The 21,703-nt window shown below is 43.7% G+C and overlaps 1 protein-coding gene across 1 annotated transcript in view; it reads left to right on the plus strand.

Annotated features, from left to right (window-relative positions):
* LOC103588185 (acetyl-CoA carboxylase 1-like) overlaps window positions 1–21,490 on the plus strand; it is a 154,415-nt gene extending 132,925 nt beyond the window's left edge. Inside the window, exons 16-19 of the mRNA XM_008569806.1 lie at window positions 8,395–8,549; window positions 9,105–9,275; window positions 16,948–17,084; window positions 19,002–21,490. Coding sequence (XP_008568028.1) covers window positions 8,395–8,549; window positions 9,105–9,275; window positions 16,948–17,084; window positions 19,002–19,125 — 587 coding nt within the window. The 3' untranslated portion in view covers window positions 19,126–21,490. The remainder of the gene's footprint in view (window positions 1–8,394; window positions 8,550–9,104; window positions 9,276–16,947; window positions 17,085–19,001) is intronic.
* The last annotated feature ends 213 nt before the right edge of the window (window positions 21,491–21,703 follow it).

Raw genomic sequence — 21,703 nt, forward strand, 5'->3', positions numbered from 1 at the left:
TTGCATTGCCAAACTAGTTCTAACCCCGGGTTCTCAGAACCTGGGATTGGTAGAATTGTTGCAGGGAGGATCATGTCCTACCATTTTGGTTGGCTTAAGGAAAAAAAAATTTTTTTTTAATTTTTTGAATTGATTGTACATATCTTTGGGGTACCGTGTTGAATAGCAATACTTGTGCACAATATTCTTTCTCTGGAAATAGAGCCCCAGCCCTTCAAGGCCTTTTTGTGTCTCTCAAGTATTCTTCTACTGCCTTACAGAGTCAGGAGGAGGGAGAGTGACTATGGAGCAGGATGGCCTTGCTAGCCTGGCCTCTTGAGTGCTATGACCTGAGGTCCTCTCCTGGATCTTTACCCTCCTCTTGTGTTCAGAGAGAAATGACAAATCAATTTAGAAGGAGAGCAAACTGTCCAGCCCTAGTGTGAAGCGATTATAACTTGCCCACTGTCCTTCTCCCTCAATACGAAGAGCACGTGGGCAAAGGAGCTACTTAGGGGAACTTTGTGCTCAGTCTTGGCCCCATTCCCAGACAGGCTGCCATGTAGCTCCTCAGCTGAACCCACATGAAACCACAGGCAGTGGCCACACTGGCTGAGCACCACTGCTGTCCCTCAACTGGTCCTTCCAGGCCTACTCAGCACCCACCATTACTCTAGCCCGATGTGCTCCAGGTGTAGATGGAGGATTGTGGTGGCTGTTCCACATGTCTATAAAAACCTTCAGGAATGCCTTCCTCCAAAGGCTTCTCTTTAGCAGCCAGGATGACAGGAAAAGGATTGTTCCTTGGGTTACAGGGACTGGGGCTTAAGCTGCTTTTCTGGCAAAGGTGTTCAAAGTATATGAGTTGGCTTTTCCATCTTTTGTGTCCATCTTCAAAATGCTGTAAGCTGCAAAGAGGCAAAGTTACTTGTTTGAAGCAGAAAGTGATGTCCTTGCCTGGAAAGTGGAGGCTAGGAAAGAAAGAAGTTCCAATAACCATGCCTAGGGAATGGCCTCTCACCCTCTCACCTACTGTAATGGAGTATCCTCACTGACACGGTGGCCATTGTGTCCTCTGTGGTAAGGAGGCTGATGAGAAACAACATAAGGTTTCCATCACAAAAGTAGATATGGGATTTTGCCTCCTCCCTTAAGTTAACAGCAGCTGAAAACCAACCTCCTCACATTGATTCAGAAGCTATTTGGCTTGATGCAATTTAGTGCAATAGTGACAACATTTTCTGGAAAGAAGGGAGTCATTTTAGTCTGATTCCTTAATCTGATTGTATTTATAAAAGCACCTGGGCTTGGCTCCTCCTAGGAACAGTTCTGTTAGGGGACCTGGCAGGCATTTTGTGAGAGTGAACCCAAGCTTCTTCCTGCCTAAAAACTATCATCAGAATATGTCTGAGAGACCCTCTTCCCCACTTGGTCCCAACTGACCCAGAACCCTGTATTCTGACCCACCACAGTTAGGGAGAGCAAATTAGGGAAGGAAAATGATGAAGACTGCAGATGCTTATCTCAACCAGAATTTAGAGAATTCTGTGCAGTTTTTTTACCCTTTTATATGGATATGTTTGCATGGGAGCACAGAGACAGGGCTGAAGGTGGAGTAATACGTATTTTTTATTCCTATTTGGAAATCTCTGGGTTTACTATAATGATTTTTTAAAATACGAACAGCAGAGCATTAACGCTATTGCAAAGAACGTTAGGGTTAAACATCCCTTGAGAGGATTGCTGTTAAAATCAATATGCAAATGCAGTTGTATTTAGATAGGTATGGCCCCCTTTGAAGAAAAGAAGATATATGAAAATGGGATTTTAAAAAAACTAGATACATTGAAAGAAATTATTCCCATTACAAAAGGATTATTTGCTTTACCAAAGGATTCACTGCAGGGTTCCTTCTAAAATAGCTCCCTTAAGGCATTTAAAACAGGATCTGATTTACGCAGTTTTTCAAGAATGCTTTTGTGCAAAGAAAGGCACACCTGTTATGGATATAGAAATAGTTTTGCAGAATTTTTTTGTCACCCTATCTTACTATCTTTATAGAGAAATTTCTTTTAACATAGAAAATGTGATTACATAGATCTTTTAAACAGCTACTTATGGTTTGTACTTCTGAATCTTAATAAGATTCCAGTCTTTTTTATGCTGATTTTTCAGTCTCAAGGTTGAGGTATGGGTGTATGTTTTAATGTCTCAGATATTCAGGAGCTTTGCAGGGAGGGTGATCCACTTATCACTAGCATCATAAGTATTAAACCAAAGCAAATTGTTTTTTTAAGAGAAGGAAGAAGGGCCCATTTACATAGACTTCTTAGTATAACTTTTTAAAAAGTTAAGAATGCTTTTTAAAAAGTACTTTAATATAACACGTTTTATTAAGACGTTTCTCCTGTTTGCCAGATTAGGATTGTTGTTACATAAATGATACTGAGCTCAGAAAAGGAAAGATTTCTGCAAGGTCACCTAGTGCCTTTGGCTGAGTAGAGAATTTTTAGTCTACCAGTGTGATTTTTATTCTGAGCTTTGAAGATCTCCCCCCCCCCTCCCAAATCTACTCCATAAGATGTGGTCTGCTCATACATAGGGTAGGGCTAGCCTCCTTCCGTGTCATGGGTGGGTAAAAAACACCTCCTGCTGCAGAAATCATGTCTCCTCCCTGAGTTTCCCTTCGGCTTTGGCCCCATGGAGGAGAGATGTGACTTTTCATTGTGGCTCCAAACACCTGACAGGCTGCTGTGCTGTGGATACTTGTCAGTCAATTTAAATTGTTTTGTTTAAGGGACATGGGCAGACCACCTAGGCCCAAATCCTAGCTTTTTTAGCTTTGTGGCCTTGGGCAAGTTACTTTTTTGTGCTTCAGTTTTCTCATCTGTAAAATAATGATTTTTTAGGATTGTGCCAGGATTAAATGAGATTACGAAATACAGTACCAGCACATAGTAACATCTCCATGATAGCTCTTATTTGATCAGACTAGGATGCCTCTTCTTTATGTAATTCTTTACATTAACATTTTTTAATTATAAAGTTCATTTTTAGGATTTCATGGGGTCTTTTTATTTTTGGTAGGAAGGTATGGGAGCAACCCACCTTTCTTCTTCCATTTCAGCCTTTTCCTAAAGTAGAATTCTGGAAAAGAATGACTTTCCTCTTGGTAGCATATTCTTAAACACACTCACACACTCATACACACCCGACTTGCTTTCCTAAAAACCGTGAGGCCCTGCAATCTGGCTAGAGAAGAAAGAAAACCATTCTAAGATATTTAATTGTACAGGGAGCTTACAGGATTGATCGAGAGCTTAGCTTTTTACAATAGTCCAGTGAATAAGAAATGCTTCTGACAAACGATCAATGATAGGATAATCACTCTTTATCCCCCTCCTCATTCTTACCTTCTTTCTTTCAGGAGAACAGGGTTCAGAAGTCAAAAATCTTTATAGACGCCGCTTTTAAATTAAGCAGAAAATAGACATTGACATATTTGTTAATCTCCCCTAAATCATTACTGGGGCTGGCTACTTTGCTGTACAAGGAGAGGGGGGCCCTCAGTTTGCACACAAGTGTATATAACTAGCTTAAGAGCAGGCTTTTATTTTTTGGAAAATAAAAATTTTAAAGCCTTTTTTCCCCTAATACAAGCACACAAATTCTTGTCCTTCTCGTGTGCATTTTTTTTTTTCCTTTTTGTCTTTTTTCGTGACCGGCAACGGATCGCAACCCTCAGTGTCGTGCCAGTACCGGACCGGGACCGGCAACGGGATCACAACCCTCGGTGTTGCGTCCGCACCTTGCTCAGCCAGTGAGCAGGAACCGGTCTGTATGTAGGATCCAACCCCTCGGCGGGAGCGCCACCGCGCTCCCAAGCGGCGCACTGTAGCAGTGCGCCACCGGGCCGGCCCATTCTCGTGTGCATTTTAAAACACATACATTCTCTACTTTTGTTTGTTTTTTCTTTGCTTTGATGCTTTTTTGAGGTGGGTCTTGAACTGTGATCAGAGGCATTACTGAAGGAATCATGGTCTTTCTAGTCTCAGGAGGGCCAGGGCATTACAGGTGTTTATTTCATTATTCTTTCAAAGCTCTACAATAGCTTGATTGGGTGAGTGAGAACTTTGTTAGCCCAGGAGCTAGCCTCCTCTGTTCCTCCAACTTGGTAAAGCCAAATCCTTGTTTCCAGAATGCTCTCTTCCTCAGCCCATAGCTCCTCCCATTTCTGTACCCCATGCTGAACCTTGTTCCTTCTTGCTCACAAAACAAACCAACTCACCAGCTGTTTCCCCTTCTGTGACCACTGCCAGGATATCTGCTTGGCCACCTTCAGTACCATTTAATGTGGAAGAGCACAGGCTTAGAGGCAGCCAGACCCAAGTGTAAATCCTGACTTTGCTACTTAAGAGCTGGATGCCATTGGGCAAGTCACTTTACAATTCAGAGCCTTGGTTTTCTTGTTTGTTAAATAGATACCCTGTCTGTAAGGTTGGGTTGTTATAAGGGCTAGAGATAATGTACACAAAGCAACGTGGAAAGCACTTAGTAACGTGGAGGGATTCAGCTTGGCAGCAGTGTTCATAGTTGACCAGAATAGGTCTGAATTGTACATGGTGACTTATGAGCTATGTGATCCTGAAAGATTCAAGTGCAATGCCTGGCACAGAGTAAATGCTCAATAAATGGTGTGTTGTATATGATCCACATATATGTATATAACAAGCACAAAGTTGGTTGTTTACCCAGAGGGAGAATGTTGTAAGGGTCTAGAACTCACTGTTCAGCCATGTCTACAGTCCTGCCATCCCTTGCCCTCTAGCAGGGCTGTGATTTTCCCTGTTTTTGTGTTAGTTCTTGATATCACAGTAACAGGAAAACCTACCCTTCAATCTCAGGCCTGCCTTGGAAATAGCATCTGACCTGTAGGATGGAAATTATTGTATTCATTGTTACATTGTCCTGGTCTTAATTATGGAATGGGACCAAGATGGAACTTCAGCATTATCAGCCAGTCTGCCATCATCACTTAGCCTTTTCTGATTCTGCATTTTTGGCAAGAATACTGCCGGAGTGATGTTCTGTCCTTCTTAGGACATCATCTCAGGAGGCACATGATGTCAGTCCGTTATATTATTGGTGATGGTAATACTACTGAAGCACTCATCTTCTGCACCAAATGAGCAAGAAGAGGCAGCATAACATAGTGCTCAAAAGCTTTGGGAGTCAAACTGCTGCATTCGAGTTCTGGCTCTGTTACTTTCTAGCTTTGTGACCTTTATAAGTTACATAAATTCTCAGTGCCTCAGTTTCCTCACCTGGAAGATGGGGATAATAATAACACCAACCTCATAAGGTTGTGGAGATTAAATGAATTAACAGGTATAAAACACTTAGAATGGCACCCAGTGCCCTATAAATATTAGTTTGATTATTGATTGTATGCATTGGATAGCCAGGAAAAACTATTCTTTTTCAGCTCGGCTAATATTTTCGAAAACTTTTCATTTGATATAATTTTACAGAACATTTACAAGAATAATACAAACTTCTAATGGCTTTTTCTCAAATTCACCTGTTAACATCTTGTCCCATTTCTTCGTCATTTGTGCATGCTCACGTGCATGCATGTACTCATGTTCCCTCTCACTCCACACAATTTTCTTTGAACCATCTGAGTAATCTGTAGACATCATGCTCCTTTATCCATAACTACTTATATGTGCTTCTAAGAATACAGACTCTCTCTTACCATAGTACATTTATCAAAATAGGGAATTATATCAAGGAGCTGTAAACATTGATACAATAGTATTGTCTCATCCATGATTCTCATTAAAATGTAGGGAATATCAAGGAGCTGTAAACATTGATACAATAGTATTGTCTCATCCATGATTCTCATTAAAATGTTACCAAGTTTTCTAATGTCCTTTACAGCTTGTTAAGATCTAATCCCAGATCACACATTGCAATTCATGTCACATATTTTTATTCTCCTTTAATCTGGAATGATTCTTTGGTCTTTCTTTGTCTTTCATGATTTTGATGTTTTTGAAAAGTACAGGCCACTTTTTTGCAGCATGTTCCTCAGTTTGGGTTTATCTTATATTTCCCCATGGTCAGATTCAGATTCTGCCTTTCGGGCAGGAATATTGCAGAAGCAATGTTCTATCCTTCTCAGGACATCATCTCAGGAGGCAAATGATGTTAGCTGTCCTATTATTGCTGATGGTAACTTTGATTACTTGTTTAAGGTTTTGTTCACTAGGTTAATATACTGTAAAGTTACCATTTTCCTTTTATAATTAATAAGTGATTTGTCAGGAGATACTTTGAGACCATGTGAATATCCTATTCCTCATCAAACGTTTACCCACTAGTGTTAGCATCCTTTGATGATTCTTGACAGAATCAATTATTGTCATGGTTGTAAAATGGTGGCTTTCTAATTTTGTCATTCCTTCTACATTTATTGATTGTTATTCTGCTGGAAGAGAGAACATTCCTCTTCCCTTCTCATCCATTTAATTATATCAGGATAGACTCATAGATTCATATTTTATTCCATAAATATTCTATCTGATAATGAATATCAGCATTTATTTTGATGCTCAAATTGTCCGAGATTTGACCAGTGGGAACACCTTCAAACTAGCTCTTGTGTCCTTCTAACATGTCCTAATCATTTTTTGAGTGCTTCCTTGCTTTTTGTCACAGCAGTGTTCCAGCCTTTTCTTATATTTTCCCTGCCCCAACCCCAGCCCTGGAATCAGCTATTTCTCCAAGAAGCCTTGGTTCCTTTCAGTGAAGAAGGAAAACGTTTGCTTCCCTATCAAGAGTGCTCTAAGAAAGGCTCATCTCAGAAGACACCAGCCAGCTCTCCTCCCATCAGTTCTACAGGCAGATCCACACTAGAATGAATGGGCGCCCATGTTATCCTGTAGTGGGAGGCCCAGAGTGGCCATGCTGTTCACCTGTTTGGGAAGGAAGGCTGCTGAGGCATCTGGGGCCTAAAGTGGCAGATCCATGATTGCCTTCTACGTGAGATCCCAAGAAAAGATAGTCTTCAGCACCCTTCATCACACTTCTGAAATAGTGATGGATTAAAAAAAAGAAAAAAAAGGTTGTAGTGGGCATCCAAAAAACTCATAGAAATGAAACTACATATTTGAGTTTCATCCCTGTCTGTTAACATGTGTTTATGTATAATACTTATGGCTCACTCAGCAGCCCAAGGCTATTTATGGCATATGATTCATAGTAGTATAAAAAACAAGGCCTGTTCCCAGACAGGCATGCTTGAAATAGACCTTTCTCTTCTGCATCCCATCACCTGTGCTCATGTATTTATTTGTCAGCTTTGGTGACAAAGCACTTCAGGTTGTCCCCAACACCAGGGGCTGTCACCTTTTGCTTCTTCAGCTAAACTTACTCCTTACTAGGCAGGCAGCTAAATTTTCAGTATTGATTGCAGATCCCATTCTGAGAGCAATTAGGAAGAAAAGCACAACATAGCAACATCTCCACTGGGATGCTGTTGATGTGGGGGTGGGGAGGGAGTCCCTCCTCATTATAAGGAATTCTAAAGGGTCCTGTCTGTTGAGTGAAGGTATTGTGTGCTCATAATCTTGGTGATCTAAGCGGGATCTGTCAGCTGCCTTTCTCTTTTTTCCTGTTCCTTCTGTTTTAGCCCAAGAACTAGAATGTCTTTGTCACTCTGGTCCTTTGGTCAGGGGTTGGCGCTGGCAGTAGCAGCCCAGGTGGGAGACCAAGGGTAATCAATTGAGCTGATATGAGACACATGAATCTGGCTCTAATTAGATTGGATTCTACTAATTTGAGGTTAAAAGTATCTAAACCTGAGATCAGAAGCTGTGAAGTTACTGTGGCTTGCAACTTTAGGAGTTATTCAGATCCTTACCAAGTTTGGCAGGTGGCTGGCATGGACGTGGGGAAACAAGAGCTGCTGGTTTGTGCTTGGAGCATAGGGGATGCTCTCCCCCCACATCCCACACTCTAATGCTGGTTAGCAGGAATGGGCATCATGTCTGCATGCCAGCCTTGGCCTCTCGTAGGGAAGGAAGAGCCTGGCTGTTAGTTGGCAAGATGATAAGAGATGCAGACCTCTAGGTGATTGTTTGCATCTGCTCAGGGAGAGGCCTGGGGAGAGGGCTGCCATTGCTGCTTCCACACTTGTGACCTCCACGGGAAATAGAGCACAGGTGAGCTCCCTGTGGCATCTCATAGAATCCTGTCACTCAGCAAAGAGGTAGTGGAGACACTGGAGAGCTAGGCCCTAGAGGGAAGGGGGCAGGTGAGATTGGGCTTCCTGTGACTGTGGCCACTTCTGTGCAGAGAGATGCCTGGTCACCACAGAGTGTGACAGGCAGGTTTATCTAATTGCAGGCACTCCAGAGCTAAGCTCAGCTGAGCGGAAGGAGCTGGAGAACAAGTTGAAGGAGCGGGAGGAATTCCTAATTCCCATTTACCACCAGGTAGCTGTGCAGTTTGCTGACTTGCACGACACCCCAGGCCGGATGCAGGAGAAGGGTGTTATTAACGTAAGTACAATGGTCACCACTTCTCCTGACTTGTCAGAGACCTGCAAGCAAGTGTGTGTGTGTCATGCACATAGGAAGGCTCACAAGCAGGGAGCTGTGAGGGGCCAGATTAAAACAGCTTATACAGGCCAAACCATTTTCAATTTTGTTTTAAGAGACTTTTCCCTTTTTCTATATCCATTATTGTCCTAAACCAACATATGATTTAGGTTTTCATGGACCCCCTCATGGGGCAAGCTCCATTTTACCAGTGGGAAAGTGAGTCACATGTGCCTTCATTGGTGACAGCTGCCCAGGTGGTCCTTGGGCTATAGATTACTACAGTGTTGAAGTTACAGCAGCAGCTAACTCACATTTGATCTGCATGCAAGTTGTTTGTGTCATCTACTCAAAACCACTTGCTCCCTCTGGTTATCTGGGAATTCACAGACACCTCCCCAGAAAATCTCAGCCCTGTGTGGGGTTAGCATTAGCCAGGCCCATGGCTGTGCATGTTGCTGCAGCCAGCAGGGCATATGGGCTGGGGTGACTAAGCTTATTTTTGTCTGTGTGTAGGACATACTGGACTGGAAAACATCCCGAACCTTCTTCTACTGGCGGCTTAGGCGTCTCCTGCTGGAGGACCTGGTCAAGAAGAAAATCCACAATGCCAACCCCGAGCTGACTGATGGCCAGATCCAGGCCATGTTAAGGCGCTGGTTTGTGGAAGTGGAAGGAACGGTGAAGGTAGGTGGTGCACCTGTGTGCTGTGCTCACCCCCACTCTAGGGTTGCGAGACTTGTCATCTAAGAATCCACAGGCCCCCGAGGGCAGAACTGAAGGGAAACATCAAGGTCTAAGCCCTATTTCCCGTCCTCCTTCTCCCCACGAGGGTTGCGAGACTTGTCATCTAAGAATCCACAGGCCCCCAAGGGCAGAACTGAAGGGAAACATCAAGGTCTAAGCCCTATTTCCCGTCCTCCTTCTCCCCACTCCACAGCAACATGTCATGACATCTCATCAGAAGAGGTGGTAAGGCATATTTTGCAGCTCGTGATCATTCAGCAAACATTTTGGAACAGTTACTACATACCAGACACTGCATAAGGCCCTGGGGACATGGCAGTGACAGATGCAGATGTGGTTCCTGTCCACACAGAGTTCACCACCTAGAGAGGAAGACAGATAAGAGGTCATGCACAACAATGAGGCCATTGTCAAATTCAGCAAAGAACATAGTCAGCACAGAGGGAGGACACCCAGCCCACTCTTTGGGAAGGGGGAGAGAGTCTAGGAAGATTTTGGGGGGAAGTGATACCTCAGTAGATACTTGAAGATAAAGTAGGAGTGAACCAGAGGGCAAGGTTAGATTGCAAGAAGTGGGGGGTGTGTGTGTGTGTGCAGGTAGTTATGTTCCAGGTGGAAGGCATAGCATGTTCCAAGGCATGATAACAAGAGTAGCATGCATCCAAAGAACTGCAAATATTTTGGGATGGCTCAAAGATTGGGGACCAGGTAAGAAGATAGGGGCGGGGGCCTAGTCATGCATGGCCAGGTAAGCTGTGTGAAAGAGTTTGGACTTTGTCCTGAGACCTGTGGGAAGCCACTAAGGTATTTTAAACAGCAGAATGACATACTCTGCTTTCTGTTTTAGAAAGACCACTCAGGGGGCTGTGTGGAGGATGGAACTGAAGGAGGCGGGAGCAGGAAGCCTAGTAGGACCTGATAGTAATGTAGGCAGGAGATTCTATGAATACAACTAAAAATCTGATTTCAAATCAGAGCTGGAAGGAAATGTCCACCCTGCACACAGGGAGCTATGAATCCCAACATCTTCTCAAGGTGATCTCATGGAGAGCGCACATGACTTAGAGCAGTGACCCCACTGAGATGGTGTCCCCAGTACTCTTGCCCCAGGGTTGAGGGATGGGGCAGGTCTGAGGCCAGAATGACATAGCAAGGGCACCAGCATTTGCCCCTGGAATAGCGGGCTGCACATGGCAATCCACAGAGGATGGAGAAAAAAGTTAGAACTTTTATTTCTATTTAATTTTACTAAGGAAAAGAAATTAACCTTTATTAGTAGATAGTATATGGATTAAATCATATATGTCAATATACACCTCACTTTATCAGAATACTGGTAGTATATGCTCAAAATACATTGTAAATCTGGGGCTGCCTGGTTAAGTCACTCAGTAGAACATGGTGCTGATAACACCAAGGTCAAGGGTTCAGATCCCCATACCTGCCAGCTGCCAAAAAATTTTAAAAATTTGTGTGTCACTCAGCTGTGTGATTAGAAATATTTGGTGACTACTGATTAGAATATTGATGGATGGTTGGTGGTGGCTTAAAGGGTCCTGGCCCTTGAAGAGGGCACTCCACCCTCTTCCTGAAAAGTGTTGCCCGAAGTCTCTGCTAATCATTCTTAGGGAGGAACTCCAAGATTTGCTATCACTTTTTAAGCCAGTGAATTGGTGTGCTTCTGAGACTCACCTTTGTGTTAAGTCTGCCTATTTCTTTACGACTGAAAAGCCTCTTTGGATAAATATTTCAGATGTGCAGTGGGGGAGCACAGCCTTCTTTGACATTTGGTTCAGGTTAAGATCAGTCTGTGGCATAATAGAGTGAGACAATTTTGTCAGGGGCTACTAGCAGCTTCTAGTGGAAGTTGGCATTGAAAGTCATGCAAGTGTAAAATAAGAGATTGTTCTGCAGTTAAGAGTGGCCGCCTAGGTAAATGGAGAGAGAGAGAGAGTGTGTGTGTGTATGTGGGTGTGGGTGTGGGTGTGGCCATGGCCATGAGAGGCCTGCACTGCCTGCCTACCACATTAGCCGTTACTGGACATGCATGGCCTCAGTAGGCACAAGGATGAGGAGAAGGAATAGCTTCCCTCCAAGCATGAAGTGGGTAGATAGGCCCTCTACTTGCCACTCAGCATCCTACTACCACAGGGACAGTGTTTCTGAAAAAATAGGTCATTGCCATCTCTTATCAATGGAGAGAACAGCCGACTCTGTGCACAGCCTCCTGGCTAGAACTCAAGTGCGGAAGACAACCCCAGCCCCACAGCTCAGGAGGAGGCTACCTGAGGCACTGGGAGCCAACTGTACCCAAGAATTGAGGCTATTTCCCTTGCCTCCACCAACAAAAGATAGCATTCTCCTGAGTGCTCTCTATCTAAGAGGACAGCCGAGAAGAGAAATAAGGATGGGTGATCCTACGATGTCAGGGCATGTGGCTTTGAAATCTTCTTATATTCTGCAGGCTCAGCAGGACCTGGTTTAGTATGGGTGGGTGATAAAAATCTGCAGCGCCCTTGAGAGAAGAAAGTGTTGCAGTGTTCAAAAGCTGCCTAAGCTGCCTCTGAAGGGCTGAGGTAGACTCTGCTTGGTGTCTGCAAATGGCTAAAACCACCTTTTTCTTCTTTTGGTTCTTCGAACAGTGATAGATATTGTGTGCTGTGTCTGTCAAGTGCAAAGAATGGCTGAGTCTAGACCCTGGCTTTGCACCAAGAAGTGACCCTCTAATCCCTATTGTGGTTACTGGTAAGGAAAGACATTTAGTGATAGGCATCTATTAGCCATGCTGTGTGTTCTTTTTTTCCAGAGAATTTGTATTCTTAATCTTAATCCTGAAAAAAGAGATTCCAGGACAGAGAATTGAAGACACTGTGATGTTATACAACTGAGCAGTGTAATTCTTTTGTTTCCCTTAGAGGTAACTGTTACCAAATTTGTATTCTTAATCTTAATCCTGAAAAAAGAGATTCCAGGACAGAGAATTGAAGAAACTGTGATGTTATACAACTGAGCAGTGTAATTCTTTTGTTTCCCTTAGAGGTAACTGTTACCATGAGTTATAGGATTCTGTTTGAATCCACTGGGATAGTCCTACTATAAGAAATAGTAGGGCCGGCCCGGTGGTGCACTGGATAGTGCGCCGCTTGGGAAGCACGGCGGCGCTCCCGCCCGAGGGTTCGGATCCCACATACAGACCGGTTCCCGCTCACTGGCTGAGCGAGGTGCGGGAGCAACACCGAGGGTTGCAATCCCGTTGCCGGTCCCCAGTCCGGTATGGGGGCAACACTGAGGGTTGCGATCCGTGGCCAGACACGGAAAAAGACAAAAAAAAAAAAGAAAAAAAAAAAAAAAGAAATAGTAGGGTTTATGGTTCATAGTTTCACTGCAGGCAGAAGCAAAGCATTACTACAGTTCCCTGGGAAAAAAAACAACAAGAACTGTGGTTTAAATTGGGTCCTAAGAACATGGCACACATTTGTTTCATGGGCATGTTTTCTGTCTTGATTCTTGGATTTACAATTTGTGGTATGTGGTTTTTTCAAACAGGCTGATAGATTTTTTTTCCCCAAACCCCATCAGTAGAAATTGAGATTAGGACTCTGCATGGAACAATGAGAAGAATGTGAGTTTTGGAATGTCACAAACTTCTGGAATCCCAGCTTTGCCATTACAGCTTGGGCATATTATCTAAGCCTCTATTTCCTTTTGTGTGCAGTGGGGGTGATGTTTATGTCAAAGGGTTTAGTGAGTTTTAAATAACATAAGTATGGAGACACTCAAAATAGCTAGTTTCTTCCTCCCTCAGAACAGCATGTTAGAAGGTAACAAAGAACAACATAGACTAAGAGTTAAAGATGTGTAATGTAATGATCTTGACAGAAAAGGGGAGGGTGGGCTTCTGAGGACCGTCAATGCTCCATCAATGTTCTTTCATTTGCTCTAATATATCCACAGCCTAATGCCATAATGAGATATTATTGCTCAGGTAGCTACCAACTCACTCTTATTCTGGATTTCAAAGGAAATGAATGCTCAGTGGAGGTCATTGTGAGTATAATAAAGAAAAAAGCACTGTTAATAAGGTCACTTGATTTCCACTGGCCTCAAGCTACCCGTGGATAAGTCTCATGCACCAAACTTCTTACACAGGGCGAGGGAGGGAGGAGGTAAGGCAGAATCTGTAAAGCACCACTTGGCCCTTTTGTGGGCCTCGAACTGAGACAGGGTAGCTCTCAGGAAATGGGGGTCCAGTGGGCCACCCTAGCCACGTGGCCTTTTGCTACTGTGCTCCAAAGCCTCTGGGGGAAAAAAAAAAAAAGTCACATTGTTTCCTGAGCTTCTGTTGGGTAGGTCTTAGTCTTGTAAGTGTAGGTAGTCAGGGCTGGCATCCATCTGGTTGTGCCTGGTCATTCCCTGCCCCTGCTATACCACTGCCTAAGGAGGGCTTAACAGCCCTCCCATTTGTTAGAAATGAAACTTTACAAACAGGTCATTTAGATTTTGTAAGATAGACTAATTACTACATACAATTAGTGAGGCTAAGTAGTGCCTGAGATACTTATCTGCTGATGCAGGGAGAAAGTGTCCGTTGAACATTTATTGTAGGGCAGGCCTCTGTAGTGATGTTTAATTATTGATATTTTATTAGTATTAAAATACTCTTATTGGGATGAGTGTCATGCAGGTGACATATGGGCCCAGGCTTATCATGTGGTTAACAGCTCAGCATTTCATGCTTGTTTAAAATCCACACTGAGGGCTGGCCCTTGGCTCACTTGGGAGAGCGTGGTGCTGACAACACCAAGTCAAGGGTTAAGATCCCCTTACCTGTCATCTTTAAAAAAATCATAATAAAATAAAATCCACACTGGAATACTGGGAATGATCAGCCATATTTTCATAATCTTAAGAAGGGAAATTATAATGGTTTTTTCCTTAGGAATATGATTGGCCTGTTCTTCTGGATGGCTGGAATGATGAGTCTTACAACTCTGTTCTAAGAGGGCAAACAAGGAACTGTAGACTCATAAACCCAGTGAAAGGGAGCTTAAGAAGGGAAATTATAATGGTTTTTTCCTTAGGAATATGATTGGCCTGTTCTTCTGGATGGCTGGAATGATGAGTCCTACAACTCTGTTCTAAGAGGGCAAACAAGGAACTGTAGACTCATAAACCCAGTGAAAGGGAGCTTGCTTTTCCCAGGTGGAGCCAGTTAACTCACCACAGTGTATTAAGCCCTCCCAGGTCTGTTGAGAAAAAGCAGTGCACTATGGGTGCACACTTATTTTTGCTAAAAATGCTATTGATTAGGACTTGCAACCCCTTTGCCTTTATGTACTCTGGGCTGTGAGCCACACTTTATTGGGTCTTGGCTTCCAGTGATTGGTGGTTGTCCTCCAGTTGTTGTACTTTGAGTAAACAGCAGATCTTTTATACATGTATGGGCCTATATTTTCAAGCAGCTGTAAACTTGGAATGTGTCACTCTAATCCTCTCTGGGAACTTTTTTAAATGTTTAATTTAAACACCTAGTCTATTCTGTGGCTGCAGGAGGGGAAGGCAGAAGAGTGTTCTCTAGAGGGCGGCCGGCTCTCCATTGCAGCATCTGAGCATCGTTAGAAGAGGCATCTCGTTAGCTAATACATTACACCAATCAAGGAGAGTTATCTTAAGCCACAATTAATCTGCTCCCTGGCATATGTTGATAGGAAAGCATCATGCTGTTTCTTAATTAAAAGCAAACGGATTAAAAATGATTAATAAGAGTATTAAATATTCTCCTAAACTAAAGGCTTTGGGATTCTTGGGTAAATTTTTTTTTCCCCATTCTGTAAACCAAGAAGCATTCATTATTTCATTTTTCCTCCCCACAGATCTTCCTAAGTAGGGGCATGTGTACAGGCACTAAAACTGTGGAGCAGAAGTCAGTTAGCATTGATGGAAATAGAAGCGTGGAAGTTTAGGTGGACATGGTTAGGAGTCCAGGGTATCCATCCCTATGTGGGGTCTGGAGCAAGCTGGGATGCCAAAGTGAATGCACCCAGCCACATGATGGGAAAACACTGCCGCCCAGCCCCGTCAGCGGGAACTGATGTTGGTAGTCCTGACCAAGGCACTGACAGGTGGAAAGGCCCACTCAGGTCTGCACTGTCCTGGCCACACCACTCTAGCTGCAGAGAGCTGATGTTTTTATCAGTGATTACAGAGGTGGGCAAATTTGGAGCCAGAAAAAGAAATAGAGAGCTAAAGGCACATTGCTGATCCTTAATCCTGGGAATTCTTAATCCTTCAAATGTAAAGGAATCCTTGAGAATTTTTAGAAATATGGAAATCAGTGAAATGACCTATAATAACTAGTCACAGCTAACTAACTCACCAGCAAAGTTAGGGATGAGAAGTGAGAGTTTGAAGACAAACAATTATTTTTAAAGGGATGAAAAAAAAGTTAGAAAACAGCCCTATGCTCAGTTTCTTACTGCTTGATGCCTCTTGAAGGGTGTGATGAAAACATTTCCTCTGTGCCTTTGCAGGCCCTGTAGTTACAGCTGTGGCTTTTGAGCCATTGCTTGTATACAGGTTTCCTATAGCCACATCTCAAGCCTCAGAGAGTCCCTAATGCACCCTCTTATTAAATTACAGTGCCAAACTCATTGTCATTCTGACTTTGACTTCGTTAGTGATAACAGAGAAGGATAGCGCACCTTTAAATGACGAGCTTTGTGTTTAATTACCCAAACAAAATGACATAAATATGAATGAGCCCTAATGGTGGTACTTGGTTTTCCGGAAACCATTAACAAAACGATTCCTAAATGATTTGTAAAGAAAATAAGAGAAGAGAGCAAGGAGAAGGCTATTAGGCTTCTAACACACTCCTGAATTATTATGTAGTCAACTACCTAGGAAATACTCAGCTAAATGATCTTGAAAAAAAAGGAGGCGAGAGGTGGTTTGTTGAGACTTTCTGGGTTATAGACATCTTGACCCTTTTGAATACTCTCATAGAAAATAAAGTGGGGGTTAGATTTCCGACCTGGTGGCTCTGCCCTAGCAACAAGACTTCCCTCACATCAGTCCCCACCCTCACATCAGTCCCCACTCCATGCCTCGTTGGAAGACAGTGGGCTCTATCTCAGGAGACTTCCATGACCAGAGGGTAGAGGCCCAGTCTAGGACCTCATCTGCCAGCCTCACTGGAACTAGACTTGCACTTTTCCTCCAAAAGCAAAACAACAAATACAGCACCTTTCCTCCGCATTCACACTTTCCTAAGTAATTTGGGCTTTAAACTCTCCCTCAAATCTGTCAGGTTCTTGAATTCTCTTAGTCTTTGTCAACTAGGTAGATCCCTAGAGTCTGACAAGACAGAGTTAGAGGTGAGCACTGCCACCCTCGGGAGAGCCCAAGTGGAAGCTTTGAGTATGCAAAAGGAGGAAAGGGAGACTGAAGCAGCTCCTGTCTGGAGGCCTGTTTCCTCCTACTATTACAACACCAACAGTAAAGGAGAGTTGTGAATATTATTTTTAAATTGAACAAGCTTTTGGAGTAAGCTTTCCAGATACTGAAGCATCAGGGTACCCAGGCTGGCCTGACAAGAGTCATCTGTTTGCAGGCCTATGTTTGGGACAATAATAAGGATCTGGTGGAGTGGCTGGAGAAACAGCTGACAGAAGAAGATGGAGTTCGCTCAGTCATAGAGGAAAACATCAAATGTATCAGCAGAGACTACGTCCTCAAGCAGATCCGCAGGTGAGCGAGCTCAGCAGCAGGAAACTCCTCTAGAGAAGTGCGGCTTAGTTCTTTGGAGAAGTTTCGAACAAATAATGAGATGATGATGCCTTACGATCTTTGTGGTCTCTTGCTGTTTGATACTGCTGTAGGTGACCCACCGGTACAAATATAGCCCAGCAGCACAATTCTTTCTCAGCTGCTAGTCCCCAGGGGTGCTTAGTAATCTCAGCTAGGTGAAGGCTTAGTTCATTGTGCCTACTTATCTCTGAATGCTGATACTCAAACTGGATGGACAATTTGGGGAGGAAAGCTGATGGTATGGCAGTCAAGTGTCAGCTGTATTCTTTTAGAGGCTTCAGTCTTCTCCATAAGAGGGGTGGTGGAGACTGCTGGAGCATTTTAATAAAATTATTTGAAAACACATCACTTAAAAGTTGTAAAACTAAAACCAGTACAAAGGACACCCCTTATATGAGGGTACTTCAGAAAGTTCATGGAAAGATTTGTATTATCTTTCAACTCTATTTTCCACAAACTTTTTGAAGTACGCTTGTATATCTGTACCCAGATTTACCTGTTATTTACATTTTACCCCATTCGCTTTATCATTTCTGATTGTGTTTGCTCTCTCTCCTATATGTTTTTTCCTTTTTCTAAACCATTTAAGGGATAAGTTACATCTATCATGGTGCTTTACCCCTAAATACTTCACGCATTTGCTAAGAATAGGGATATTCTCTTACATAGTAAAATAATCAACTTTAGTAAATTTGACATTGATTAAAAACTTTTATCTGAGGGCCGGCCCGGTGGCGCACGCGGTAGAGTGCGGCGCTTGGGAGTGCGGCGGCGCTCCCGCCAAGGGTTCGGATCCCATATAGAGACTGGTCTGCTCACTGGTTGAGCGCAGTGTGGGCGCAACACCGAGGGTTGCGATCCCGTTACCGGTCGCGGTATGGGCACAACACCGAGGACTGCGATCCCATTACCAGTCATGAAAAAAGACAAAAAGGAAAAAAAAAAAAACTTTTATCTGAAATCTACCACTCATAGAACATTGCTCATTTTGAGTTTGATGTTTCCTCGTGATTACACTTAGGTTATGCATTTTGGCCAGAATATTGCATATGTGATGATGTGGCTGTCACAGGGTACCACATCTGGAGGCACATGATGTTCATCTGCCCCTGATGTTAATTTCCATCACCTGATCCAGATGTTACTCGATTTCTCCACTGTATAATTACTGATCCCCTCCCTTGCACCTAATAACTAGTTAGTATGTGGGAAAACACTTTAAGGCCATGCAAATATCTTGCTCCTCATCAAAACTTCCCCCTAGATTTAGCATACACTAATGATTCTTGCCTATCCAGTCTTTACAATGAAGTTGCAAAATAACTTTCCAACTCCAGCACATCCTCCACAATTATCATTCACTCACCATTCAAATTCTATTGTAAGCAAAAGTCTTCTCCCCTCCCCTGTTCATTTATATATTATTAGCATAGACTAGTGAAATTTTTTTTTTCATCAATGCCCAAATTGTCCCAGATGTCCCCATCATTTTTGCTCAGGGTTATTTATTTTCTGGCAGCTGTCTGGTAAGGGGATCTGCATCATGCTGTTTTAGATTTTTTTTTTTTTTTAACTTCTTTACTTTGACAGCAAAATGTTTCACGTTCATCTTGTATGAGGATACTTCAAAAAGTTCTTGGAAAAACAGAATTAAAAAATAATACAAATTTCCAAGAGCTTTTGAAGTACGCTCTATTTGGCTTCTGGGGACATTTTTAATGTAGGAAAACAGCTCAGGTGAGGCGATGACTAAAGCGTCTGTGGTGGACTGTGTTAGCATGTTTATTCAAGCTGTTAGCAATTCTCAAGCTGCCCTGATGTAGAACTTCTGCCTCCATCCCTGATCTTCCTCTCCAGTTTGGTCCAGGCCAATCCAGAGGTTGCCATGGATTCCATCATTCACATGACCCAGCACATCTCACCCACTCAGCGAGCAGAAGTTGTACGGATCCTCTCCACAATGGATTCCCCTTCAACATAGGAATGGCTTCCTGGCCATCCCTGCCCTGTCTCTGGAGAAGAGGACTAGAACTGCCTTTTACAACTGAAACCACTGTAATCAGAAGGCATGGGAGACCCAGCACTGGAGTCAAAGTGGCATTTTGCTTCTCTTCGAGTGTTTCAGGTTGTGTATGACATCCTGGGATATAGGATCACAAAGCACCCACTGGTCACACCCATCCCATTCAGTATTTATTACCCTGGCTGTGACTACAGTCCCCTCTGCCTGCAGAGGACTGAAACCAATGAAGGGTACAAGCATGTACCATGAGGTCTTAGTACACAAAAGGAGGGCTGCCCTTCCTGTCCTGACAGCCCCTTGGCCCCAGCACAGGGAACTGTGAGGAGCTGCCAGGCAGCCCCCTCACCCTGGCCCCATGAGCCGCAGCCACAGGCAGCAGAGGAGGGCTGAGGTCTTGGGAGAGGAGGAAGCCTCAAGCCCGTTGTTTATTACCCCCACATTCAGCGTAGCACACAGTAGGCACTGGAGAGGAATCATTCCCAGGTTAACCACACCGAGGTACCTGTTTATGAAGAAAAATTAGGACATGAAATCTACCGCAAGCTCCATGGGAACTTAAAGATGGGGTCAAAACCATGACTCAAGAAGCAGAGAAAGAAATAGATCAAGGTATTATTCTTGATTTAAGGGTCTCAACCTTGAGTTAAATTCTCTTAGAACAAATGGAAAGATAGTTGACCTACCACCATCCTACATATCACTGCTCAACTAGCTGTTACACCTCACTGGGAGCTACAAGGCCAGACTGTGAGGCCCCAGCCGTCAGCCAGGGCTCCCACAGGCAGTGCTATAGGCTGAGTTGGCAGAGGAGGAGCCAAAGGAAACTGCCCTTTCTGTCACCGATGGAAACTAGTTACTCATGCCATAGGGTGAGTGGGCCAGATAGTCTCTCTCTTTTGGACTCAGAAGGTTGTTGTTATGAAGCCTGGAGCTTTGATAGTCACAAGAGGTTAATAGTGCCTACAGAGTCACTCATCCCTATTTCCAGAGCAACTCTCCTAATGGCTGACATTCCTACTCCCCTTGGGTCTTGTCTCTTCCCCAGAATGTACATAGGCAACAGGTATAGCAGGTCTCCCTGCAGTTGCTGAAAGGACCCTGGTGACAGCTGTGCTGTCAGCACCAGAAACTGGCCTTCCTGGGTGGGGAGGCTTGCAGGGAACACAGAATCCACATGACCTTAAGATTCTTCACAACTCAGTCATGGTGCTGCTGTCTACCAGGCTTACTGGTCCCTTCCGGCCAGCAGCAGGGGCCTCCTCAGGGGTGGTGGAGAGCATTTATATTCAGCAACTAGTTTATTCAAGAAAAAAGCTTACTGGTTCCCCCATTGGTATTCCTAAAGCAAGAGTGGCAGGTGATCAGGTAAGAAAGCATCCGGCTCCTGCAGTGCAGTAATTGCATTTGTCATTGACTTCCAAGGAGGAAATCACTAAAATATTTTAGGAGCAGTGGTATGAATACTTTTGTATAGCTACAGTTTTGAGCCTTAACCCTATAGTTCACATACAAGAAAGAGCTCCATCTACCCTTCTTCAGGACCTATTTGTTCAGATGGACTGGCTGGACTTCCCAACAGTTCCAGATCATAGATGGGAACTATACAGCTGGATACGTAGCCAACTGTCCCCAGGAGTCAGCACCTCAGCCAGGCTGCCCGGGTGGAAGGTGCAGGTGGTTAGCACCTTCAAAGAAGGGCATAAAAAAGGTGGGGAACAATTCTCAGTCCAGGAAGAAGACCAGAACAAAGTCCACGGTTACTGTGTGTTTGCCTACCTAGTAAGAACTGGATTCTTCTTTGACAAGATTATTCTTCTATACTTTTCTGCAATAAATCAAATCCCACACATCTAACAGGTAGTATGAAGTCCTATACTCCCCAGGAGACCTGTCCTGGCATCTCTTCAGAGGCAGGGTGGGTTACGCTCCCATCTCCCCACCAAATTATAACACAAAGGAACACTTTTCCCCTCTAGAACCCTGTAATGCCTATTCCCCCATCCCCAGAGCTCCTCACTTCAGGTCTTAACCTGGATGGGGATTTTTCATATAGAAAAGTCAGAAAAAGCCACAGAATGTGTTCAATCTGATATTCCCACAGCCCATTACACATGCAAGGTTACTGAGGCAAGAGAAGTGTAAACATCATATTGACTAGGACTTGCTGAACTGAGATTGCCATATTATCTGTTCACTTTACTCACAAAGCAGCCTTCACTTGTCTCAGTGAGAATTCGATGGGCACATCCCCTGATGAGCAAGGAGCTTCAGTCAGGTGCACTTTTCACATTTTGTTGAAATAAACCTCCACATTTGTAGAAGAGTCACAGTTTGTCATTTCAACCCATGCCCAGTCACCTCATCTCTTGTTCCACTTTCAGCAGGGGGGACAAGGTCTCCATGGTGGGTGAGCCCCTCCATGGCCCTGCAACACCTAACCCACTCTTTGCCTCCTGAACATGCAGAAGAATGAACAGGCAGCCAGTAAAAAACTGGCCTCGAACAGCCCTATCCTGTTGGCCGAATCAAGGTAAAA

The sequence above is a fragment of the Galeopterus variegatus genome, unplaced genomic scaffold (genome assembly GCF_000696425.1).
Source record: "Galeopterus variegatus unplaced genomic scaffold, G_variegatus-3.0.2 Scaffold531, whole genome shotgun sequence".
Taxonomy (NCBI): domain Eukaryota; kingdom Metazoa; phylum Chordata; class Mammalia; order Dermoptera; family Cynocephalidae; genus Galeopterus; species Galeopterus variegatus.